The sequence below is a fragment of the Anolis sagrei genome, chromosome X (genome assembly GCF_037176765.1).
Source record: "Anolis sagrei isolate rAnoSag1 chromosome X, rAnoSag1.mat, whole genome shotgun sequence".
Taxonomy (NCBI): Eukaryota; Metazoa; Chordata; class Lepidosauria; order Squamata; family Dactyloidae; genus Anolis; species Anolis sagrei.
The window spans coordinates 39914556-39938347 of record NC_090034.1 but is presented as its reverse complement, the minus strand read 5'-3'; the positions used below and the strand labels follow the sequence as shown (position 1 = coordinate 39938347).

Here is a 23792-nt window from a genome sequence, read left to right as displayed (position 1 = left end):
CCCCAGAATTCTGCAGAAGGCAGAAACCGGATTTTAAGTGGATTTTTTCTCAAGTGTGATGGGACCCTATGAAAATGTTGCAGTTCTTCTGCTGCTGCACTACCACCAAATGTAACGTATCTTGAAGTCATTTGTTGGGACTGCAGCCAGTAGATGTAAAAGAGGAAACACACACTCTGATCATTGATTGTCTAGTAAGTACAGACAAAAATGGCAATTACAAGGCAAACTCAATTTATTCCTAAATGAAAACTAACATCACAGTTTACTATCAGCACAAACTCTCCAAGAATATGGTTCACAAACATAAATTTCAGGTGAGAGACTCGTTTTCCCTTGACCCAACAGCCCCAGGCTATATGAGTGGAATTATGGCTTGGAGATTCCACACAATTACATTTTTACATCTCAAGTTCCATCAAAGGATCATTTTCTGACACCAGGTTTTTACTGTCCTTGTTTATAAAAGGCTCAAGAGAAAAAAAAAATCATGTTGCTTTATGAGACTATGAGAGTGCTTTCCCCATTCCCTGCTAGCGTATGTCACTTTCTAAGTAAGTAAGCTTCTAAGTAAGCTGTAACTATAATATTTGATCAGCGTCAACAATGACATTCTTGTGGATCATTGTGTTTCTTCTTGAAAAGCTGTCAGACTTTGCCAAACATTGTGACGAGATTGTTGTTTTTTCAGCTGGGAAATGCAAAGTTGCATTTAATTAAAAACAAAATACAAGCACAGTTGGTATAAGAAGAGTCTGGCTGGGTGACAGCAAAGGTTCCCTCAATGGGCCAGTGAAGTCCAGAAATGGGCAATGGGTGGTACATCCAAGTGCTGATACTTTTTTGATTCAGGGCAATGGCATCATCTGATACTCCCCTTGGGTTTGTCTGTCCAGTCTGATCTTGGCTGCAGTCTTCATAATCATTGGAAGGCGAAATGAGTTTTTTGTGCAACCCTAGTCAAAGATCCAAGTGTGTAGTGGGATCTCTAGTGCCAACAGAATTATGACTTCATCCTTCTCTGTATGCTGCAGCCCTCTGTCCACCAAAAATCAACCCTTGAAGGTTTCCTAATATAATAATATCATATACTTTATTTATATTCCACTTTATCTCCCTGAGGGGACTCAGAGCAGATTACAGAAAACATATATGGCAAACAGTCAGTGCCGTTATACATGGAATAACAAAGACAGATAGTACGTAGACAGAGGCAAAGGCTTCCCTCTTTTTTATCTGTTGCATCTGGAGGCTGTGCTCAACTTCCTGCCATGGGGAGGTGCAGTTGTTCCATTTTCCATGCTGAGGAGCCTGTGGTCCATGGATACCTTCCTGACTGAATTGGCGGCATGTCTTCATGAGCGGGCTTCTTTTTTTTTTTACCTCCCTTCCAAAGTGGTACCTCTAGATCTATTCGCAGAACTATTTTCAAACTGCTAGGTAAGCAGAAGCTAGGGCTGGCAGTGGGAGCTCACCCCAACCCATTGCTTTGAACTGCCAACCTTCCGGTCGGCAACATTTTCTGCAGTGGGCAGTTTTAACCCGCGGTGCTCCCATGGCCCCTGTGCATCTCCTAGAACTGTAGAATTCATGGAGATGCAGTAGGGAAGCAACAGAATCCAGCAGATGCATACTGTTGGGTTCTTGTTAATGAATTGCTATGAGTTGTTGCTGATACAATCTAAATCAGTCTGTAGTGGTTTTTTTCTTGAAGTGGCAAATGGTGGTGGTAATGGTGGTGGTGGTGGCAGAATTCCCTTGAGGGTCATAAACATGAATGTTGTGCATAATGGGACCCAAAAACACATGCACAACAGACTCAAGGTATAAAAGAATCCAGTGCAAAATTTAACCTGATGCGGAATGGGATGGATGCACATCAAGACACATCTTCAAAATTAGCAACTCTGCTATGTAGCTAAGTAAAGTTATGAGACATAGACCATGATAGAAGATTACAGGTGGTGGTGGTGGTGATTGTGATCAACATGGGGAACAATAGGTTTAAATGCAACAGAGGCATATAACATGAGTTTTAAAAACAGAAAGTCTATAAAGCCGAGACATATGGTTATTATATGTTTTAATGGTTTTTGTATTATATTGATTTTATATTGATTTTATAATGCTGTTTTGAATGTTTTACTTGTATATTGTGGATGGTTATGGCATCAAATTGCTGCCAATTTGTAAGCCACCTTGAGTCGCCTTTGGACTTGAGAAAGGCGGGATAGAAATATCGTAAATAAATGAATAAATCAAAAACAGTCATGACATATTTTAAAACTTTTAATTTAAAAAGCATCTAGATAGGTATGCCAGACAACATTGGCTTTTAATGCTGTTTTAAATGCAGGCAGCATAGCTGGCTATCAAATCTCTACTGGCAGTTCATTGCTCAATTTTTGGACAGCTGAAGAAAAAGTCCACTGGTTAACAATGTATCCCAGAGGACCTAAGTGAATGGGGCGGACTGTAGGGGAGAAGACAATTCTGTAGGTAACCTGGAACCCAAACCATGTTAGGCTTCAAAGGGAATAATCAATACTGTGTATCTCGCTTGGAAACTAAGTGGCAGCCAGTGAAGTGGCCAGCTACTTTACAAAGGGTCTGTTCCCCAAAGAGATTAATTGCTTTGTTGATTTGGAAGCACTTGTCTGCATTTTTGGTTTTGTCATAGGCTCTGGGACTGACATGCTAAGCACTTGCACTTCAAAGTGTACTGTTGTATCACTGGAAGATGCTAGCTTTGAACAAAGATATTCAATTATGCAGTTGTGATTAATGGTCATACATTCCCAGCGTAGTGTTGTCACAGTGCTGATATGGTAGATGGATGGGGTGCTAAAATGTCCTAATTGCAGAAAAAACTCAACTGATTGTAGAGGATTCCAGGGCATGTTTTAGGATACACAATCAATTTGTGAAGGATTTTAGCCTCCCTCTTTGCCCTCCTTGTGGCCTCCTGCGAGACTAGAATGCAACCCACTTATAATTATTTCCTTGTAGCTTCACTTTGGAAGGGATGATTTGTGGTCAGAGCAAATACAATACCTCCTAGGAAAGCTTGCCTAACATTATTGGAATTCGTATTGAGGATTTCTCCCTATAAAAAAAGGAAAAAAAGGATAAAAGTAAAGCGAATAAATTGATAAATTCATAAATATTTTTAATGATGTTTATGTTGGTTGTTATTGCTTTTGTGTTATCATTATTGAGTTTTGTATTTTGTGTGTTTGCACCTTGGAGTGCTTTGCAAGCTGGCCGAGTCCCTCCAGGAGATGGTGGGGGGAGGGGTTTAAATAAAGTATAATAATAATAATAATAATAATAATAATAATTATTATTATTATTATTATTATTATTATTATATTAAATAGTTGCAACTGATTTAGTCTTGGACCTGGCCAAACTGTTTATATGGACCCAAAGTCGCAGACTGGTCAGAATTCTTAGGCAGAATGACTTTGGCTAATGTGTCAAGGCCACATCAAGATGGCCTTGCCTTGTGTTATCCTAAATCAGTTCTGTGTATACTTTGGCTGCCATGGAACTGAATCAGCGACCCTTTACATTAAGTGATCAGTGTAGACGTGCTCACAGTGTGGAAATCACAAAGCTGGATACTTACCTGGTTGACTGGTTCGTGGTAGCAGGATGATTAGTTGGACAGTGTGTTCAGAATTGGAGGAAAAAATGACATAATTGTGGAGGAAACGGAGTGTATCACATTGGGGAAATGGTAAGTGCCTTGCTTGGTTGATGGAGCCAATAGCAATTTCTTTGGAAAGCTTGTAGTAACTAGTATCCAACTCTATTCTCTTTATCATTAATCATGGAGTTTTCTTATTTGATTCGCTCTAAGGTTTCTGACAACTGCAACGCCATCTTTGTTAATGGGAAGGAAATGAAAAGCAAAGTGGACACCATTGTGAACTTCACATATCAGCATTTTACCACCCAGCTAGAAATCACTGTATGGGTCCCGCGACTTCCTCTTCAAATAGAGATCTCTGACACAGAACTGAGCCAGATCAAAGGCTGGAGGATCCCTGTCACCTCCAACAAAAGGTACTCATTTCATGCTTTAAGGATTATTCTGGTGAGTTAAACCAACATTTACTCTAGAACAGCATTTATGAACAATGGCCAGTCACATGCCTGAGGGAGGTTTACAAACACTGATAGTATCTGGTAGTCAGACATGTACAATAGTTCTGAGCATTTAACATGCAAATCTGCTTCTGTATGTGTGTGTGTGTGTGTGCGTGCGTATGTATTTCACTGTGCTAAATAACCAGCCAAAATAATGGCTAAGTTTGGACTTAAATGTGGGTTTTGAACAGTTTTTGCTCCACTTTCATTGACTTGTGATGCACTCCCATGGGTGTTGTTTACATTGACCTAAATGTGATATTTATTGATGGATTTCTTTCACACGCTGTAAATAAGAAAGCAAGATTCTTGAGTAGAATAATCCTTAGTCAGGATATGGATGCTTTGGACTTCCAGCTCTCAGAAGTCTGAGGTTGGTAAGGGATTGTGAGAACTGAAGTCCAAAATATCTTAAGCTCTAAAAGTCCGATTTCTGCTTTAGGACTGACTCTGCACTGTAGATTTAATGCGATTTGACATCTCTTTAACTGTCATGGCTTAAAATCCTGTAGAATCATGGGATTTTTCTTTTTGTGAGGCACCAGCACTTTTTGGCGGAGAACGTTGCATAGCTATGACCACTGCACCACACAAGAGTCCAGGAATATAAGCAAATAGTTTATTGTAAAAACACATAAAAAGCATATTTAAAAATCAGGAATAAGAAAGAAAGATAGATAATCCCAAAAAGATTTAGTAACAGGTGATGAGCTAACAATAATCCAAATGTCTCATAAAGTTCCAGATGTGACAAAGTGCAGGAACAGCCAAGAATCACAGATTCAGCATAAGTCCTCAATCAAGAAGGTATAACTAGTAAAACTTGAACAGGAGTACAAGAACAGGAACATAAAAAATGTCAGGGTACATTCAATAAAAAATCAAAGCTTGAGTTGAACCAGGATCAAGAGAACTCAGGCATAGCTTCTCACTCTTATGCAGCATTGCCTGAACTGACCTTAAAGTAAACAACTTGTTGTTTAATAGACACCCATGAAATAATTCCCTTTCCTGTGAATTTCCTTCATAACTTTCCCATGTAATATCTCTGAATGATGCAATCTATTTTAGGCTCTGATTTGTAAACAAATACTTTTGTTGATCTCTGTAGCTACAGCTGGGTTCTCCTGGGAGCCCTCCTTATTACTCAGCTCTTTACTTGATTCCTTATCTGCTGTTGCTATTTCTGACTCCCAAGAATGCACTCTCCAAGCCGGCTTTCTCACAAAGAGAACCATCATTTCCCAGACTTGAATTTCCCAGACTTGAGAGCCAGTCAGTTTGTGCCACAGGAAAGCTCACAGTCCTCTCTAAATCTTCAATTAAACCACCAGCCTCTGATGGCTGATCTTCAACAGATCTTTTAAAACTGCAATTCCCATAATTCCATAGCATTGAGCCATGACAACTAAAGATCAAATTGCACTAATTCTGCCATTCAAGTTATTCATGTGAATGGGGCAGACATAGCCTATCTTGTGATGTAACAAGAACTTGCCTTTTCCACCCTCTGCTTTTATTTTCATTGTTTGCCTCTCAAGAATTTTGTGAAAAATTGGCACAAAAGACTTGCTGTACATTAAAACCATTTCAAAGATGACATTTCCATGAAAAACGTTGGTTATGTACGTGAAAATGTGGGCTTGCTTGCAAAATGCTTTCCATAGTGGGAAATCCTAAAATGTGGAAGATTGTTGGGAAATGTGCAAAAAAAATGGCCCACTGGGAAGGAAGCATTTGAAATCCTTCATTTGTATGTATGGGAAGATTTACATCCCTAAAGTGAACAAGTCTGTTCTCTAATCTATAGTGATTAGAAGATTTCTCTCTGTTTTGTGTTCTTTCCTTGTCCCCTGAGTTTTCTCTACCATTCATTCTACTTCTGCTGATTCCTGACTTAAGCAAGAGAGTTTTGCAAAATAATTGTGCAGCTTGATCATGTTCAGTTGTCCCATCTTTTATTTGCTGGAATTCCTTTGCATCTACCCCCCTGTCAATAGTATGACAGTATGCATTAGTTAAACACTACAATAAAACAATCTCAATAAAATTGAGCAGGAGCCACGGTGGCACAATGGGTTAAACCCTTGTGCTGGTCAAACTGCTTGCCTTAAGTCAGTGGTTCAAATCTGCGAGACAGGGTGAGTTTCCATCTGTCAGCCCCAGCTTCCCATGAGAGGACATGATAGAAGCCTCCCACAGAATGGTAACACATCTGGGCATCCCCTGGTCAACGTCTCTGCAGACGGCCAATTCTCTCACACCAGAAGCGACTTGCAGTTTCTCAAGTTGCTTCTGACATGATATAAATAAATAAATAAAATTGAACACCGATAAGTTTCTTATGGTGTTTTACTGGTGTGCCTATGTGCAGACAGTGTCAGACAATAGGAATGTAAAGAAAGTCCAAAAACATTCTCATCTTTGACAAGAAAGTGGGCATTAACACAGTGAGTTAACTTCTGTGCTACTTTCCATTCCATAGTCAGAAGCAAGAACAGATGATATGGATGTCAAAAATCTAGGGCAAAATTTGGAGGAATTTCAGTAATAATCCCCATTTTGTGCTGAGATGAAAAGTAGCTAGGAAGAGAGGTACATGTCTCATACTAGGTCATCCTGTTTGTCTACCTAGCTTACTGTTATCTTCTCTGCCTGTAGCCGCTCTCTAGGATTCCAAGTAGAGAAAGCTCTTCATCTCACTTGCTATCTCATTACACTGCCTAACAAAAAAAAAAAACCCCAAAAAAACAAACCTTGGTGTCTTGGTTTTTAGGATTATTTGGGGTGCTGATTCAGAAAACTGCATTAGCTAGACACCACCATTCATTTCTTAGGTATGGTTGTAATGATTTTCTATGGGGGAGCAGATGGGGACTGGAACATAGCATATGTTCTGTATCTCAAAAGCTACAGCTAATAGGGGAAAACTGGTGCCATTTGTGGAATCAGCAGGTCAAATATACCCACAAATAGGGCTAACATCTGAGGCACCAAATTGTGTGTTGGCCAGTGTTATTTCACAAACTGGGGGTTGGAATGTAGATGTTTTGCATTTAGGCATGATCTCTCCAACTGTGGAAGCTATCCAAAGGATGTACCAACAAAATAGGAGTGAAGCAGTAACAGAACTCAAGTCAAGTGTTTGAATGGTTTGCATTGGCAGAGAACAAAAGAACAAACCCATCATTCTGCTGAAGAAATGCCTCATCTGGTTGCCTCCTCATTCGCCATATTGTTTGGAACTGAGTTGCATCAATGATTTCTGAGCCATTTGCAGTGATAGATCCATTATAGGAATAAACCTGCCATCACAGACGTGGCACATCATGCATTTCAGTGGTCATTAGCCAGTGTGAATGTTCTGACTCTCGGAGTCGTTATGCCGAGTGTTCAGAATTTAGCCTCCCAGGTGTCTAGTTCATATTTACTGGGCCAGCTGAAATAAAGAGCGTGGCTTGAGCAGCTCCACTGTTTGCAAGCTGGCAAGACAGCTTCACCAGCAGCTATCCAGATTACCACCAGGCCACTGGGCACATCTTGAGCCATTCATCCCTGCCTCCCAGCAAGGATTGGGAAAGAGGAAGCCATTTGCTATGAAAGCTACACATGCTTGCCCACGGTGTGGCCTGCCAACTTTGACTTTTTTTTTGATGTGCCTGCAGAAGTTCTTGCTTCCAACAGAGCTGTCAATATTTGGTTTTCAAACTCTACAGTTGTAGAGAGGAACTTGAGTGGTTGATGAAGGAAAAGAAAGAATGCTAGAGCATAAGGTTGGGAAAAGACCATGCATTCTGGAGTGCAAATGCTGCCTTTGGTGTTGACGGGACAAATATTTTAAAAAACCAACAAAGTTTCACCTTCAGCCAGGGCTAGGGGGTGGAGATTTTGCTGCAAAAGTGGTACAAAACTACAAATGGTGCAATTTGCATGTGGTTGATTCCGTGGCAGCTGGTGGCTTCCACTCTGGGTTCTTTTCTGAAAGTAGATGTCCAAGATTCTGAATGGTCATGGAAGCCACCAGCTACCACTTATTTAATTTATTGGCTTATTTGTCATGGTTAAATTAAGAAGTGCTACTCATTTGAAAGCAATTATATCCAAATATCCAGAAGATCCACATAGTTAAAGCAATGGTATTCCTGTAGTAACCTATAGATGCTAGACCGTAAGGAAGGCTGAGTGAAGGAAGATTGATGCTTTTGAACTGTGATGCTGGAGGAAAATTCTGAGAGTGCCTTGGACCGCAAGAAGATCCAACCAGTCCATACTTCAGGAAATAAAGCCCAGCTGCTCACTGGAGGGAAGGACATTAGTAGCAAAGATGAAGTAGTTTGGCCACATAATGAGAAAACAGAAAAAACTTGGAGAAGATAATGGTGCTGGGGAAAATTGAAGGAAAAAGGAAGAGGGGCCTACCAAGGGCAAGATGGACGTATGTTATCCTTGAAGTAACTGGTTTGACCTTGAGCTCTGGCATGGGCTGGTCCATGAGATCATGAAGAGTAGGAAATGACTGAATGAATAAACAACTACATCCAAATTTAGGGAAAGTGACCTGTCGAGACTACAGCTCTGAGCGGTGGCTATGCTGGCTGGAGGATTCTGGGTCCTTGTGGTCCTTAAAGGTAGCTTTTCCATACTCTGTTCATATCAGACAAGAATGGTGGTCATTTTCATAGTAAGGTATCAAGCTTACTGGGGAATTATTGGCCAAGAACCATAGACAATGGAAATATGAATCAGTGGAGGATATGTTTTCTCTGGAAATTTTCTAGATCTTCCAGGAAACTTCTGGTGGATTGACAAAGATTGAGATTAATATTAATAAAATGTAACATTAAAAATCACGGTTTCAAATTGACTGGGTAGGCCTGCTGGAAGAGATAGGTCTTCAATTGTGGCTGGAATACTGATAGCTCATTTAGCCATTGGATCTCTTCCAGCAGGTCATTTCACAGTCACCTTCTCTGGGCGGCCGATGAAAAGGTCCTTTGAGTGATAGTTGCCCGTTGGCTTCTGACTGGCTGGAGTAAACATCCCCCAGAGAACTTGAATGTCACATGGGGAGGATTATATGGGAGAAGGCGATCCTAGAATCATAAAATTGGAAGAGACCTTGTGGGCCATCCAATCCAACCCCATTCTGCCAAGAAGCAGGAAAATCACATTCAAAGCATCCTCAACAGATGGCCCTCCAGCCTCTGTTTAGAAGCCTCCAAAGAAGGAGCCTCCACCACACTCTGGAGCAGAGAGTTCCACTGTTGAACAGCTCTCTCTCACAATCAGGAAGTTCTTCCTCATGTTCAGGTGGAGTTTCCTCCCCCCCCCCCCCCCCCCCCGTAGTTTGAAGCCATTGTTCCATTGCATCCTAGTCTCCATGGCAGCAGTAAACAAGCTTGCTCCCTCCTCCCTATGACTTCCCCTCACATCTTTATCCATGGCCCTCATCATGTCTCCTCTCAGCCTTCTCTTCAGCAGACTAAACATTCTCAGCCCTTGAAGCCACTCCTCATAGGGCTTGTTCTCCAGTTCCTTGATCATTTTAGTTGCCCTCCTCTGGACACATTTCAGCTTTTCAACATCCTCCTTAAATTCCGGTGCCCAGAATTGGACACAACTTTGTCAAAGCCAAGACTTTGTACTTTGGCCAGAAATTGACAGCCAGACATTAGTATGGGTGTGATATGTTCACTCCTAGATGTTCCTGTAATCAGTCTGGTTGCCATGATTAATCTTTACTGGATGTTCTGGCACATATTCTCTTCAACTAACAGGTGTTACCTACCAACAATAACAACAATCTGAAATCTCAAGCAAATGTTCCATACATCTAGTTTTTACTTGGTCCTTGCTTGGAACTAGCTTTGACTAAGTATGCCATATAATTCAGTTTGAATCTTGTTAAAGTTAAACTGCATTATATGGGTCTATACTGATCATATAATTCAGATTCAGACTGCATTATATAGCAGTGTAGGTCCAGTCTTGGAACTATTACTGCTGCTAAGTACTTTTTAAAAGTGACTATCCAAACTTCAATCCAAATCAGGCCAAGAAAATTCCCCGAGAATCTATTGTTTCAGACTACTAGTATATTGAAGTGGATTGACCAGTGGTTTGGTTCAGCATAATGTACTGGCATGTATTTATTTTAATGGGCTTCAAAGGGGGTTATCCCTATGGAAGTTACACAGAAATTACTGGGCATTGTGTGATTGATTGTTCCCATGGATGTTACTTTTGGGCTTTCCTGTTGCTTTTACTGAATGCAAAATTAATTTAAAAATGTAATGAGGAAGTTCAGGATTTGAATCCCATATATTGAGGGAGATAATACGAATCTACCTGGAGAAATATGGGTTATCATACGAATCCATAGTTAGACGGGGGACTTTTCTCCTTATTTGCAATAGATAGGAGAATCATAATTTAATCTGGGTATGTGCCACTATCAATATGAGCGGCCCACTCTTCCAGATGGAAATCTGCTCTCTAGATAGGTATGCGCTCATGACTAATGTACTGCATGGAACCCTTGAGCGGTGCTCGGCTAATAGAAAAATCTACTCATGAAATGAACAGTCGAAAAGCCTACAATCGCAGCAAATGAAAGGAATAAATTTAAATTAAAGTCAAATAAGAGAGGGGAGGGGGAAAGGGAAGTCCAGACAGGCAGAGACCGATGTTCTTAACAAGAACATTTATTTTGATTCATTATGCAGCCGGAAAATAATTATCCCCTCGCTGAAGTTCATGCATTACTTCGATGGGTGGCGATCAAGGTGGGAAGAAGTGACTTTGGTTCATTTCTTCTGAGGATTGGCGAGAAAGTCTCATTCTGTAAGCTGGATCTCCACATATGCAAGGCCTAAACACTGCCTGCCTGTTTTTCTCCTGCCACCTGAAAGCTATCCCTAACTATTGACAAAGTTCTTGGGACACCACAAAATATTTGCAACTATTTTGTGACTGTAAGTTTTTCAGGCCATGTTCCAGAAGCATTCTCTCCTGACGTATCTCCCACATCTATGGCAGACATCCCCAGAGGTTTTGAGGTCTATTGGAAACTAGGAAAATAGGATTTATATATCTCTGGAATGTCCAGGGTGGGAGAAAGAACTCTTGTCTGTTGGAGGTAGGTGCGAATGTTTCAACTGGCTACCTTGATTAGCATTTCAAGGTGGCTACACCTTGAAACTGCTAGGCCATTAAATGGCAATCAGGCAACACAGAGAAGCCATTGAAATCCACAAGCATGTGGACAATTTCAACAGAAAGGAAAGAATCATGAAAATGAACAAAATCTGGATAACAGTATTAAAAAAACTCTAAAATTAGAACAGTAAATAGGACAATACCCAAACACATTAGAACAACACTCAAACACAGGGAAACTCCAGACAAGAAACAATCAGGGACAGCTAATCACCCCTCAACAAAGGATTCCCCCAGGCAGTAACAAATCACACCTAAAAAACTGCTAGGCCATCAAATTCTATTCAAGGTGGCCAATTGAAACATTCACATCTAGCTCCAACAGACAAGTGTTCTTTCTCCCACCCTGGACATTCCACAGATATATAAACCCCATTTTCTTAGTTTCCAACAGACCTCATGACCTCTGAGGATGCTTGCCATAGATGGAGGTGAAACGTCAGGAGAGAATGCTTCTGGAACATGGCCATACAGCCCAAAAAACTTACAAAAACCCAGTGATTCTGGCCATGAAAGCCATTGATAATACCTATTTGGTGACTGCTTGGGTGGGATGCAAAGAATGCTCACCAATTTTCTCCTCTTTGACATGAAACAATGTCTCTCCATATTGAGACACTTGTGTTGAGAAAAGGTGAGGTGAAATATCTGTTTGCATAAAGAAACTTTTGAAATGGCTCATCTGTGCATGCAAGGGTAAAAGGGAAGTATTACGTCTCTCTATGCTAGTAGATGGAGTGGAAGGTTATTGAAAATGAAGGGATCTGCAGTAACCAAAGTGGGGAGGATTTCCTGGAGAACTAGGAATCACGGAGGCTAAAGGAACACTTCCAACACTATCTTAACATGATCACAATGGGGATCCCTTTGACAGTTATCCTGCAGAGATATATTGCACCTTTTCAAGTGGTAATTCTGAGGCATTTTGTGTTTCCTGATTCAGATATAAGGTTCTTAGTGATATGCGATATGGAACTTAGACATAAAGAGGGGCCATCAAAGTTCTTATTTACTTAGATTTTAATTTTAGCCACCAAAAAAGGCATTTTTGGTTTTATAGATTTAAGGGGGAAGGAGTGTCCAAATAGGTATCTTGCTCCCCACAATGAATTTCCCTTCAGTCCCCACATTTCTAGCACTGCAGTGACCTAAAACATGAATTGAGCATTTGGAAATACAGTTTTGCCATCACAGAGCACCCCCCTGGCCCCCGAAACCGAGACAGAAGCGAGACGGGATCTATTTCAATAACCCAAGAAATGTAAACACAGCAAATAGTAGAATCCTAGATGTTAATGATTTTCAGTGTCTTATTCTCTGTAGTGCTAAAGAACCAAAGGAAAATGTGATGGGGTTGGGCACAGTTTGTATTTGGGGGCAGTCCCCTCATTTTGCACTCAATCGATCCACCTATTCCTCATAGTTCATATAGAACAGTGGTTCCCAACTTTTTTTTTTAACTAGGGACCACTTTATCTAGGGACCATTCTCCAACATTAGTACCAAAAAGGGTTATGAATCAGATTTTTGGTCAACTTTAGATTTGGTTTGATTATTTGGGGTGCTGATTCAGAAAATTGGATTGGATAGACCACATCAGCTTTACTGTCTGATACAGAACATGTGCAATCCAGTAGTCGCCATCTACCCGCCCACAGAAAACCATATTTAATAAGCCTCGGCACTATAAGAGGGTGTTGTGAGACCAGTCACTCTCATTGCAATGTTGTAGTAACAGTGAGGCCGCAGACCAGATTTTAGTTCTTGCGGACCACTGATATAGAAAAATGATGGTTCTTGTGGACCAGTGCCACCCCTGCTTCCTTGCTGTGTATGTTCTCAAGAACACATTTTAAGATCCATGTCAAAGAGAAGTGAATAGGGCTCCTTGTCTGACAAGTCACTGTGGAAAGCCACACTTCCCAAGCACTTAAGGAAATATGTTATGTTTGTATTGCAGGCCGACACGTGACAGTGACGAGGAAGAAGATGATGAAAAGAAAGGCAGAGGCTGCACCCTTCAGTACCAGCATGCCATGGTGCGAGTCCTGACCCAATTTGTTGCAGAATCATCGGACTTTGGAGGCCAGCTGACCTACATGCTTGGTTCCGAGTGGCAGTTTGACATCACAGATCTCGTGGCTGATTTCATGAAAGTGGAGGAATCGAAAGTCGCCAAGTTACAAGAAGGCCGTGTTCTGGTTGGCCGTGAGCAAGGAATTACAACTGTTCAGGTGCAACACAAAGAAAATTTCAGTAGAAATGCTAGCTATGTGACACTTGAAATGGAGAGCACAAAACAAGAGGAGAGCTTTACTAGTAGTTATGATCATGGTTTGCTTTTTCTTCCTAGATAGGCAGTCTGACCGTTCGTTGCAAAGAAAAGTCTCACTGTCATGCAGATAGTACTTTATTTGTTAACATACAGCAGGAACAATTCTACATGGCATTCATTGTCAGATCTGAGCAATTACAATAGTACCATCCTTATATAAGGTCTTGCATGCTAAACTCCCTCTGGAAAAGCAGTAAAGAAAAACATCTCAATTGTTCATGAGTTCATCAATCACGCCTTTAGCTCTTTGTTCTAATGTAAAAAAGATTCAATTTCCTAAACTCATCCATTCTAAGTATAACAGTATTTTATAGTTTCCTCCATTCCTTTATTGTCTTAGCAAAATGTTTTGGACAAAGATCTCCTCTAAACCTTGTATGTCACTCAATAATATTAATAAAATACTTTACTTATAGTCTGCTCTGTCTCCTCCTATCAGCCCGCATGAGCCCTGAGATCATCAGGAGAGGCCCTTCTCTCAGTCCCACCACAATGATACAAGAGCACAGCCTCATCCCCCAACCCAAGCAAATAAAGAATAACATAAAAAATCACATAAACCATACAAAATAAGCATAATAAATAGCAACATTGATCATTATCATTAAAAAATCTCTGGGTCACAGGCCATTGAGGTTGTCCTTAAAACACTGTACTAAAAAATCTCAAAGCTCCAAATCTTTGGCCATATGAGCCTTGCCAGGTCGAAATGGCCTGCTTATTCTGGGTTGACAGGAAAGGTCTGCTTCCATAGAAAGATTTTAACCTGGGAGCGAAAGGCCAGTAACGAGGGGGCTGAATGCACTTCTTTGGGGAGGGAGTTCCAGAGCTGCATGGCCAACACCAAGAAGGCCTTCTCTCTCATTCCCACCAACTGATCTTGTGACGGTGGTGGGACTGAGAGAAGGGCCTCTCCTGATGATCTCAGGGCTCATGCAGACTGATAGGAGAAGATGTGGTCTCTCAAATAGGCTGGGCCTGAACTGTTTAGGGCTTTATAGGCTAAAGCCAGGACCTTGAATTGGGCCTGGAAACAAACTAGAAGCCAGTGTAGCTGATTCAGGAACAGGTTAGTCCTTTCCCTATACCCTGCTCCCGTGAGCAGTCTAGCAGCTGACGTTTGTACCAGTTGAAGTTTCCGAACACTCTTCTGGGGCAGACCCATGTAGAATGCATTACAGTAGTCTAGTCTAGATGTGACGAAGGCATGTATTACTATGGTCAGGTTGGGCTTTTCAAAGTATGGGCGCAGCTGGCGCACAAGCTTCAACTGTGAGAAAGCCCTCCTGGCCACCGCCAACACCTGGGCCTCCAGGGTCAGCTCTGAGTCCAGGAGAACCCCCAGACTGTGAACTTGCGCCTTCAGGGGGAGTGTGACCCCATCTAGCACAGACTGCAGCCCAATATCCTGATCCGCCGTACGACTGACCAGTAGTACCTCTGTCTTGTCTGGATTCAATTTCAGTTTGTTCATCCTCGTCCAGTCCATCACAGTTGACAGACTGGGTCGGGACGGCATCCTTGGCATCAGGTGGAAATGAGGCATGGAGTTGGGCATCATCTGCGTAGAGATGGCACCAAACTCCTAAACTCTGGATGATCTCTCCCAGCGGTTTCATGTAGATGTTAAACAACATGGGGGATCTGAAACGAAGAAAGCCATAAAAAGTGACACAGGCCGTAGTGCATTACCCTTTCAAACACTGTAATGCTTAACAATAAATTACTTCTTGAACACAACAAAAGATAAAAGCAAATAATTACCATAACTTTCCAAAGGTTTTGCATTGTGCTCATCCTCTCTTCTCTTCCCCCCTTGTAAAGGTTCTTTCTCCTCTCTCGGATTCCATTTTGGCTGAGAAGACTGTGATTGTACTGGAAGACCGAGTGACCATTACAGACCTTGGGGTACAGCTTGTGGCAGGCTTGTCCCTCTCACTCCAGACAAGTAAAGGAAACAAGAGAGTGATTGTCACAACAGCATCGGCATCAGATATCCTTCATTCACCCAAACAGGTGGAGTAAAGATAGAAGGCTCAGTATCAAAATTAGTTTAAAAGCATAGAGTAATATAATTTCATGAGAACATGGAAGGCAGCAAGATAACCAGTTGAGCTTAAAGTGAAACTAATGTAAAGGGCACACTTCTCCTGAATTCCCAATGTCAGAGCCTGGAAAAGTTACTGTTTGGAACTACCATGCTATTATTCATTTGGGAAATAATAATTCAAAAAACAAAACAAAAAGGGAAAGCTGTGCCCAGTGAAAATGCATTATGTAATTACTTTTAGCTTTATTTTTCTCCAGGGCTATCTCAGACTTACTTCTGCTGTATTGGAGTCAATATGGCTGTTTAGAATTTAAATAGCTATTCATGGACCTCTTTTTCTCTTCAATGCATTTGTCTAATCCTCTTTTAGAGCTGTCTGGCTGCCCATTTCAAAACGTAATGATGATTTGTGCCAAGAAGTTCTTCCTTTTACCTGTTTTTACCTGAATGCCTTGAGAATTGTTTTATTAGGGTATCAAGCTTCAGCATTAGAGATCGCAGAGCGGAATAAAAATGAGCAAAGTGTCTCCATAGTTGGAACTAGACAGGAAATACCTAGGTACAAGCCACTCAGGGCAGTTCCAGATAGGCTAATCCCAGGAGAATCCGCGTTTTAAAAATGTGGATCTTCCTGGGGGCCTGTTCACACACACCCCAGAAAGCGTGCACTTTCTGGGGTGGGTGTTCAGATGCTCTTGCAGGACAGGCCCACGAGAACATGTGGAGGCCCTCCCCCTCCCCCAAAGCCCCCAGACCCCTTGAAAAGTAAAATAAGCTTACCTGGCCTCCATTACAGTCTTGGAGCAGCTCTCCCAGTACGTAGAAATGACATGCCAGGAGAGCCGGGGGTGGGAAGAGCAATTTTCCTCCCCCCCCCCCCCCCCCGGAATAATTTAGTCCGGAAAACCTCTAGGAATGGTGTCTGGACTGCAGTCCAGACACTGGAAGAAGTGGGTTTATCCCGTGCCTTCCAGGAAGGCATGGAATAAATCCACTAACTAATTAATTTGCCATAAACCAGGTTTTTTTCTGGTTTGTGGCAAATTAATTCGGGACTGTCCAGACCGTTGTCTGGACAGCCCCTTCTTTATTATGGGAGTTACTGCAAAAAAGGTATTGTCTGGACGGGCCCTACATTTAAGTTCTTGGTCATTGGAAGGAAGACCTTGTAGAGCTAGGAAAGATGCATAACCAGTGATCAAAATAATCTGGGCATTTGAAGCAATTCTTCTATGAGAAAAGGTTACAGTGCTAATGACTGCTGAACTGAAAGAACAGGAATCTAGGAGAAAATATGTGCAGCTTCTATTGGTTAGGGCAAAGAATTCTGAGAGTCAGTGCTGAGCACTGAAAATCTGAGTTGAAATCCCGACTTGTCCAGACCTACTGGATGACACTCTCTCATCTATAGAGGAAGGCAAGGACTGCTTCCAAACAAATCTTGCCAAGCAAACCGATTACAGCATTGCTTTCGGGTTGCTATAAGTCAGAAATTTCTTAACAGCTCAGAACAACAAAGGCCCCTTCCACACAGCTATAGAAAATCCATATTGAACTGGATTATATGGCAGTGTGGACTCAGATAATCCAGTTCAAAGCAGATATTTTTGATTATCTGCCTTGATATTCTGGGTTATATGGCTGTGTGGAGCTGAATAGTGAATTCGAGAGAGGTAAAGGAAGGTTCTTCTTCACACAATGGAAAGATAAACTTTGGAATTTGCTACCAAAGTATATGGTGATGGCCACCAGTTTGGATGGTTTTATAAAGCAACAGGAGAAAATCAGGTAGGGTGAAATTTCAGTGGCATTTTCCCAAGATAAAAGTAAAAAGATTGGGACCAAGAATAAAAGCATAGTTTCGCTTTCCCAGGCAGTAACCAAGCTTAGGAGAAACATTTCAACTTGGGGAGGAGGAATGGGAGGGGAATCTGTTGAAAAGCTAGAATGGTGGTGTAGCCATTTGAAGAAGACCTGTGGGTTGGGCTCCTAGAAGGTCTGATTTTGGTGCTGAGGTCCAAGGTTCCTCGTCCCTGGTATAATGTTTACTAAATCTGACAACTCTGTGTTGCCTTTAGTATCAAAGGCAGTATGCTTCTCTATCCTAATTGTAGGAGAATATGAATGGAAGGGTTCTATTGCACTCATGTCCTGCTTGTGGACTTCCCAGAAGCATCCAATTGGCCACTGTGGAAACAGAAGGCTGGACTAGATTGACTGGGCTTCTCTTATGCGCTCAAGTCCCCATTGGGCACATATTTCTTTCAGCCTAGGTTACCCTTAGCTCAATGTTTGGGATCCTGAAAAATCTAGCAACAGTAAAAGTTTTCTGAATGGCACCTAGTGGCTGTTTTAGACGTTTATACAAATCTCTGGACTCTACAGGAGATGCTTCAGCTGTACTTCATATACAAGAAAAATCAGCCTGTTTTGCAAGCCTTGCAAATGTTGATTTGTCATTAGTAAATGTTTTGATTTGTATACCTATTTTGTATACCTACATCACTGGGGTCATGTAAAAATGGAAAAGTTTAAGGAGCCCTAGTATATACCATATATGGGCTGGCAATCCTCTCCAGCTCTTTAAATAATTATATAATCCCTGATTCATTTATTTAATATTTGTACTCATCTATTCTCTTGCCTCCTCTTTTTAGGAAGCTGTTGTGAGTGCTTGGATTCTCTTCAGCGATGGCACTGTGACACCCTTAGACATCTACGACATGAAAGATTTCTCTCTCACCATAACATCATTGGATGAAATGGTGGTGTCCATTCATGAAAGTCAAGAGGAAGACTGGCCCGTGGTAGTGGCAGAAGGAGAAGGTCAAGGGCCACTGATTAAAATAGAAATGGTGATCAGTGAGCCTTGCCAGAAGTCCAAGCGGAAGAGCAGCTTGGCTGTTGGGAAAGGAACCATCAAGGTCAAGTTTGGCCAGAAAGAGTCAGATCACAAAGGGGACACTAATGATGTTGAAGATGCTGATGCTGATTTTAAAAACCAAGGGGGTAATGGCGTGGAAAAGTCATTGGAGCAAGAAAGGTCAGGGCAAGACTGGCATAAGTATGGAGTTTCCATGAATCATGAAGAGGCTACCAACCAAAGCACAACATCCAAACCTTCTGTTCATCAGAACACACGTGGAGATGGCCAACTCCAAAACAGTCCAACCTCTTTTACAACCTTTCCCATACAGGTCGACATTCCTGGGCAGAATCTCCCAGGAGATCTCCTTTTGAATCCCAGAGGACTAACGGATCTTGAGATAGGCATGTATGCACTACTATGTGTCTTCTGCCTAGCGATTTTGGTCTTCTTAATCAACTGTGTGGCGTTTGCATGTAAATACCGGCACAAGAGGTTTGCTGTTAGCGAACAGAGCAACCTGCCACATTCCCATGACTGGGTGTGGCTTGGCAATGAGTCCGAACTCTTGGAGAATACAGTGGACATTTCACTCCCATCAGAAGAATGCACCACCATGATTGACAGAGGGATGCAATTTGAGGAAAGCAATTTTCTCCTCAATGGGAGCTCTCAGAAGAACCTCCACAACCAGATCCTTTTCTCACCTGAATACGATTGTGAGAAAGATCTCTCAAACGAACCTGTCAATCCCCCTGGGCCCAAGCGGAAAAGGGTCAAGTTCACCTCCTATACCACAATCTTGCCAGAGGATGGTGGCCCTTATACCAACTCCATTCTTTTCGACAGTGATGATAACATCAAATGGGTGTGCCCAGATATGGACTTAGAGGATTCCCAAGACCTTAGAGACTATATGGAAAGGCTGCAAGATAATATGTAAAAATGCAAAATAAAATTATATATAAAGAGAGAAGAAGAAGAAAACTTTCTTACGTTTGTATTCACCTTTATGCCTTCTGTTTTATGGATAATGGAACAGTCAAACCAGCCAGCAATATAAGACTCTCCAATTCTTTTGGAGGTTCAGAGACAATAACTTCACATCATTGTGATCAGGTGCAAGAAAAATCTGGCTGTGTTATCCTGTTTTTGTCAGATACAAGGGTGTGGGCTATACCCTCCAAACAGCTGCTTAACAATCATAGAGGTAATGGCACCCACCCAGATGTTTTTCTTATGTCGCCTGATACTAGTAAATACTGACCCAGCTACGGCTAGACTCCGAAGATGGTTGAGCCTATCCTGTGACGACAAGCCGTTACTTTGGAAAAATGGACAATGTTGTAGGGTGGGGTGGGGGAAAGGAATTTTTTTCCAAGAAAATACTCTTTGTAAAAGCACAGTAGACATTCTTTGCTTATGGCAGGAATCTCAGCTCCTTTTAAAGGATCAGAATGAATTGGCCTAATGTAATCTGTTTATTGGAAGTACAAGCAAATATATCCTTTTGGGTTGTCTTTTTCTTTTCCTCTTCTCTTCTTCCCCTTCGCTTTTGCCACCACTTTTTCCTTTCCTTTCCTTTCCTCCTTCCCCTCCTGCTCCTCCTGCTCCTCCTCCTCCTCCTCCTCTTCCTCCTCCTCCTCGGCCTCCTCCTGCTCCTCCTGCTCCTGCTCCTCCTCCTCCTCCTCCTCCTCTTGAAAACCAGTATTTATCACTGTGGTTAATTTGTTTGACTGTATCATTTATATAGCTTTCTTGATTTTATTCGTAAATTTGCTCTTTTCTGCTGGGGAGATTTTTCCCTCCCTGGTTGTACCAAAGTGTGCTACAATATATTCTGATTAGGGCTGCAACGTTTAGTCGATAAATCAAATAGAGACCTTGTGAATGAGGAAGAAATGCACCCCCCAAGTTAACTGGGAAGCAGATTCTTAAAAAAAAAAAAACCAGCAGCTTTTAGTATGAATATTCCAAAGCATCTTAGCAGAGGCACGTATGTAGATGACAAAAAAGAAAAAGAAAAAAAGAGCAGGGCAGCTACATTGCTGTATCCCCATTCCTCAAACAGTGACCCTGACAATATTTTTTAAAACACCAGACACCTCCTTGTTTTAGGATGTGAATAAAACTTTTAAGGTATTTCCTTTCTTGTGGCTGCTATACAGGAACGGAATGAGCAAAGTGAAAACCTTCAGATGGTGTTAGACTCCAGGTCTCAGAATCCCATACTTTTTGCTATCCTGTAGAGGGCTGTGATTCAATGAAGCTGGATGGTTGTGCTTTGTCCACCCTGGATATAGGAAAACGAAAAGCTAGAATAATTACTAAGCGGTCATGCAATCACGCTGGCCACATGACCTAGGAGTTGTCTATGGATTTAGAATTGGAGATGAGCACCACCCCCAAGAGTTGGACTCAACTAGACTTAATGTCAAGGGGAAACCTTTAACTTTACCTTTAGGGGTGGACACTTCTTTCCTTTCCTTGGATGATATCGGTACTCCCCACTTGCAGTCTGAATTGTAACACTCCTCTGCAAGGATGTGTTTATTTCTGTTTAAAATGCATTTGTGTTTAAATTTCAGTGGCCTGAAGCAGATCATATATTAAAAGCTCAGCAACCAAAATCTTACCTTTTGTCCCAACCAGGGCTTGTTTACATTAAAAAAAACTGTATTCACCCTGACTCTGACGCTGGAAGTCTTCAGACCATATCACATTGGGATCTCCTCTTTTTCTGAGACTTTTTGAATGGGATTCCAAATGGGTCCTATCATATGACATTTGACCCATTCCGTCAGTAATCCATTGGAATTTGTCTTCAAAATATTACAGAAATGGCATAATTGCACACATGATTCTAGAAGTCTTTTTAGAAATTGAAAATGGTTCTGAGGTGCTGTTTTTATGTGTGATCATCAAATAAAATCTTGTGACAGCTGTAGTTCAAGACTTCCAAACTACACCACTGCACGATATTACAATCTTTTTTATAAAGTGACATTGGGAGGTATTTGAATGGATTGGGAGAATCCAGCCTTCTGTGATGTGATCAGTCAAAGTGCAACACGTTCAAATTGTAAGAATCCAGTGTGATGGGGTCATCATGCATCCCACCTGAATACAATATGCATCCTGTCCTAAAAAAATAATAATACAGGGTGCATACTGATATAAATGGAGTATATCCCAATGTGTTAGGTCCTAGAAGACACACACTGGAACTCGTAGTAAATATTTATTTTATTTGCAATATTTATATTCCACCTGTCTCACCCCGAAGGGGATGCAGAGCAGATCACAGAACACATGTACAGCAAACATTCAGTGCCATTATATGCTGACAAGACAGACATCTGTACATAGATAGAGGTATATATAGGCTTTCCCATCTTTGGCATCTTGGAGGCTGTGCTCTGTTCCAGCCACGAGGGGTGTGGAGGTTGCTGTCTTGCTCTAAAGATCAAGAGCTTTGTTCATAAACTTCCTCCTTGATGGAATCGGCATTTCTGGCATTTCCTTATGGGTACCTTAAAATATTCCCTGCTTTAAAATGGTACCTATTTATCTACTCACATTTGTTTTCAAACTGCTAGGTAGGCAGAAACTAGGCTAAAGCCAGGAGCTCATCCTGACCCAGGCTTCAAATTGGCAACCTTTCAGTTGGCAAGATTTACTGCAGCTGGCAATTAACCTGCTGTGCTAAAGCCCGATCCAAGTATCTAGAGTTTTTTGCTCTTAACCCTTGCTTTGCGTATCCATGGAGTTTGTGGCCATTTGGGCTGTTGGATCAGGTCTATTTTAGCTGCTCCATTGTTCAAATGCATATGGCCATCACCATCTTTTTCCTGTGCTGATCAGTGCAGAGGAGCTCCCTGAAAGTGCCTGGGCATTGTGGTTTCATCTTCAGAAGTTGGAATTGAGTGCCTATCTGATCAGGAAGAAGAAAGGGGCCCATTTTACTGATCCAATCTTGGGTTGGCCAGACACGAATGCAAAGGGTTCATAGTGGTCCATGTGGCCTCCATCATGGCTGATTCTGACCCAGTCCAGTACATAATCCTAGAGCCATTCAATCAATGGCTTAATGGTGAATCAACACTAATGTAAAATCAATGGATTTAATTATTCTACTTTTTCACGTCTCACAATTGGCTTGAAGCCAATGGGTTTTATTAGCTGAACTCATGCAGGAAACACTATTGAGTTCAATGGAAATTTGTCTGAAGTGACTGTGCACATGACTGTAATCGTGCTGATTGTAGTAGAATGGATAATATGTGATCTTTCTGGCAGGTGGGAATGTTACATTTGGGGGCCATGAATCCCAGAATCACCCAGCTAGCAAAGCCACTGCCTATACGGGATGCTAGGAATGTCAATCCAAAAAGTAAATCTGCTCTGGGGAAATTGTGTGTGAGTGTGTAAGTGAGTAGCCAGACTGGCATCATGAATTTCCACACTGCAGAATTTACCTGTTCATCACAAGTTGCCTCTTCTAAGATGTAATGCCATTTAAAGGAGGAAGGATAGAATAGGTTTTCTTCTTTAGGACAATCGTTCTTGCTTATATGCAAATATGTGCAGAACTAATTAATTAAGTAGCTGATTAATCAATTAAAACTCATACGATTAATTGACTATATTTCCTTTAAGCTGTGTTACAGCCCTAATTTCTTTGTTTCAGGGTTTTGTTTGCTAGCTGTTTGGCATTGCTTCCCAACTGATTTTCCTTCCTTGTTTCCTTGCTTCTTTCCATCCATCCTTATCTCTCCTCTCCTTCCTTCTTTCGCCTACCCTTTCTACCAATCTTTAATTGGGAAAATAAAGGTTTTATCTGCTGACAGGGCAACTGTACATAAATTAATATCTTACAAGGATGGCTGAGGGGAGGAGAAAAAGACATTAAGTAGTCATTCTGTCTAATTGAGTCAAAGATTCAATTGAGTCTTAGAAGACAAGATATCTTCTTTAGTGGTCTCCGCACTGCTTTTGTGGACGAGGACAGGAAATTTGGGAGGGGATAGGCGTTTCTGTGTTTGCTACAGCCATTTTGCCAAGGAAAAGAGTAAGCAGCATTACTATTGGACATATTAGGGAAATGTATGTTTGGTCCAGCTGGGTAAACAGCTGTATGGAGGATAGGCGTGTGGTTGGGTGACAAT

General features: G+C 41.5%; 1 protein-coding gene across 1 annotated transcript in view; it reads left to right on the top strand.

The window, feature by feature from the left end:
* TMEM132B (transmembrane protein 132B) overlaps nucleotides 1–23469 on the top strand; it is a 514332-nt gene extending 490863 nt beyond the window's left edge. Inside the window, exons 6-9 of the mRNA XM_060785589.2 lie at nucleotides 3866–4071; nucleotides 13334–13607; nucleotides 15533–15724; nucleotides 18416–23469. Of these exons, the coding sequence (XP_060641572.2) occupies nucleotides 3866–4071; nucleotides 13334–13607; nucleotides 15533–15724; nucleotides 18416–19567 (1824 nt within the window). The 3' untranslated portion in view covers nucleotides 19568–23469. The remainder of the gene's footprint in view (nucleotides 1–3865; nucleotides 4072–13333; nucleotides 13608–15532; nucleotides 15725–18415) is intronic.
* Nucleotides 23470–23792: the final 323 nt, after the last annotated feature.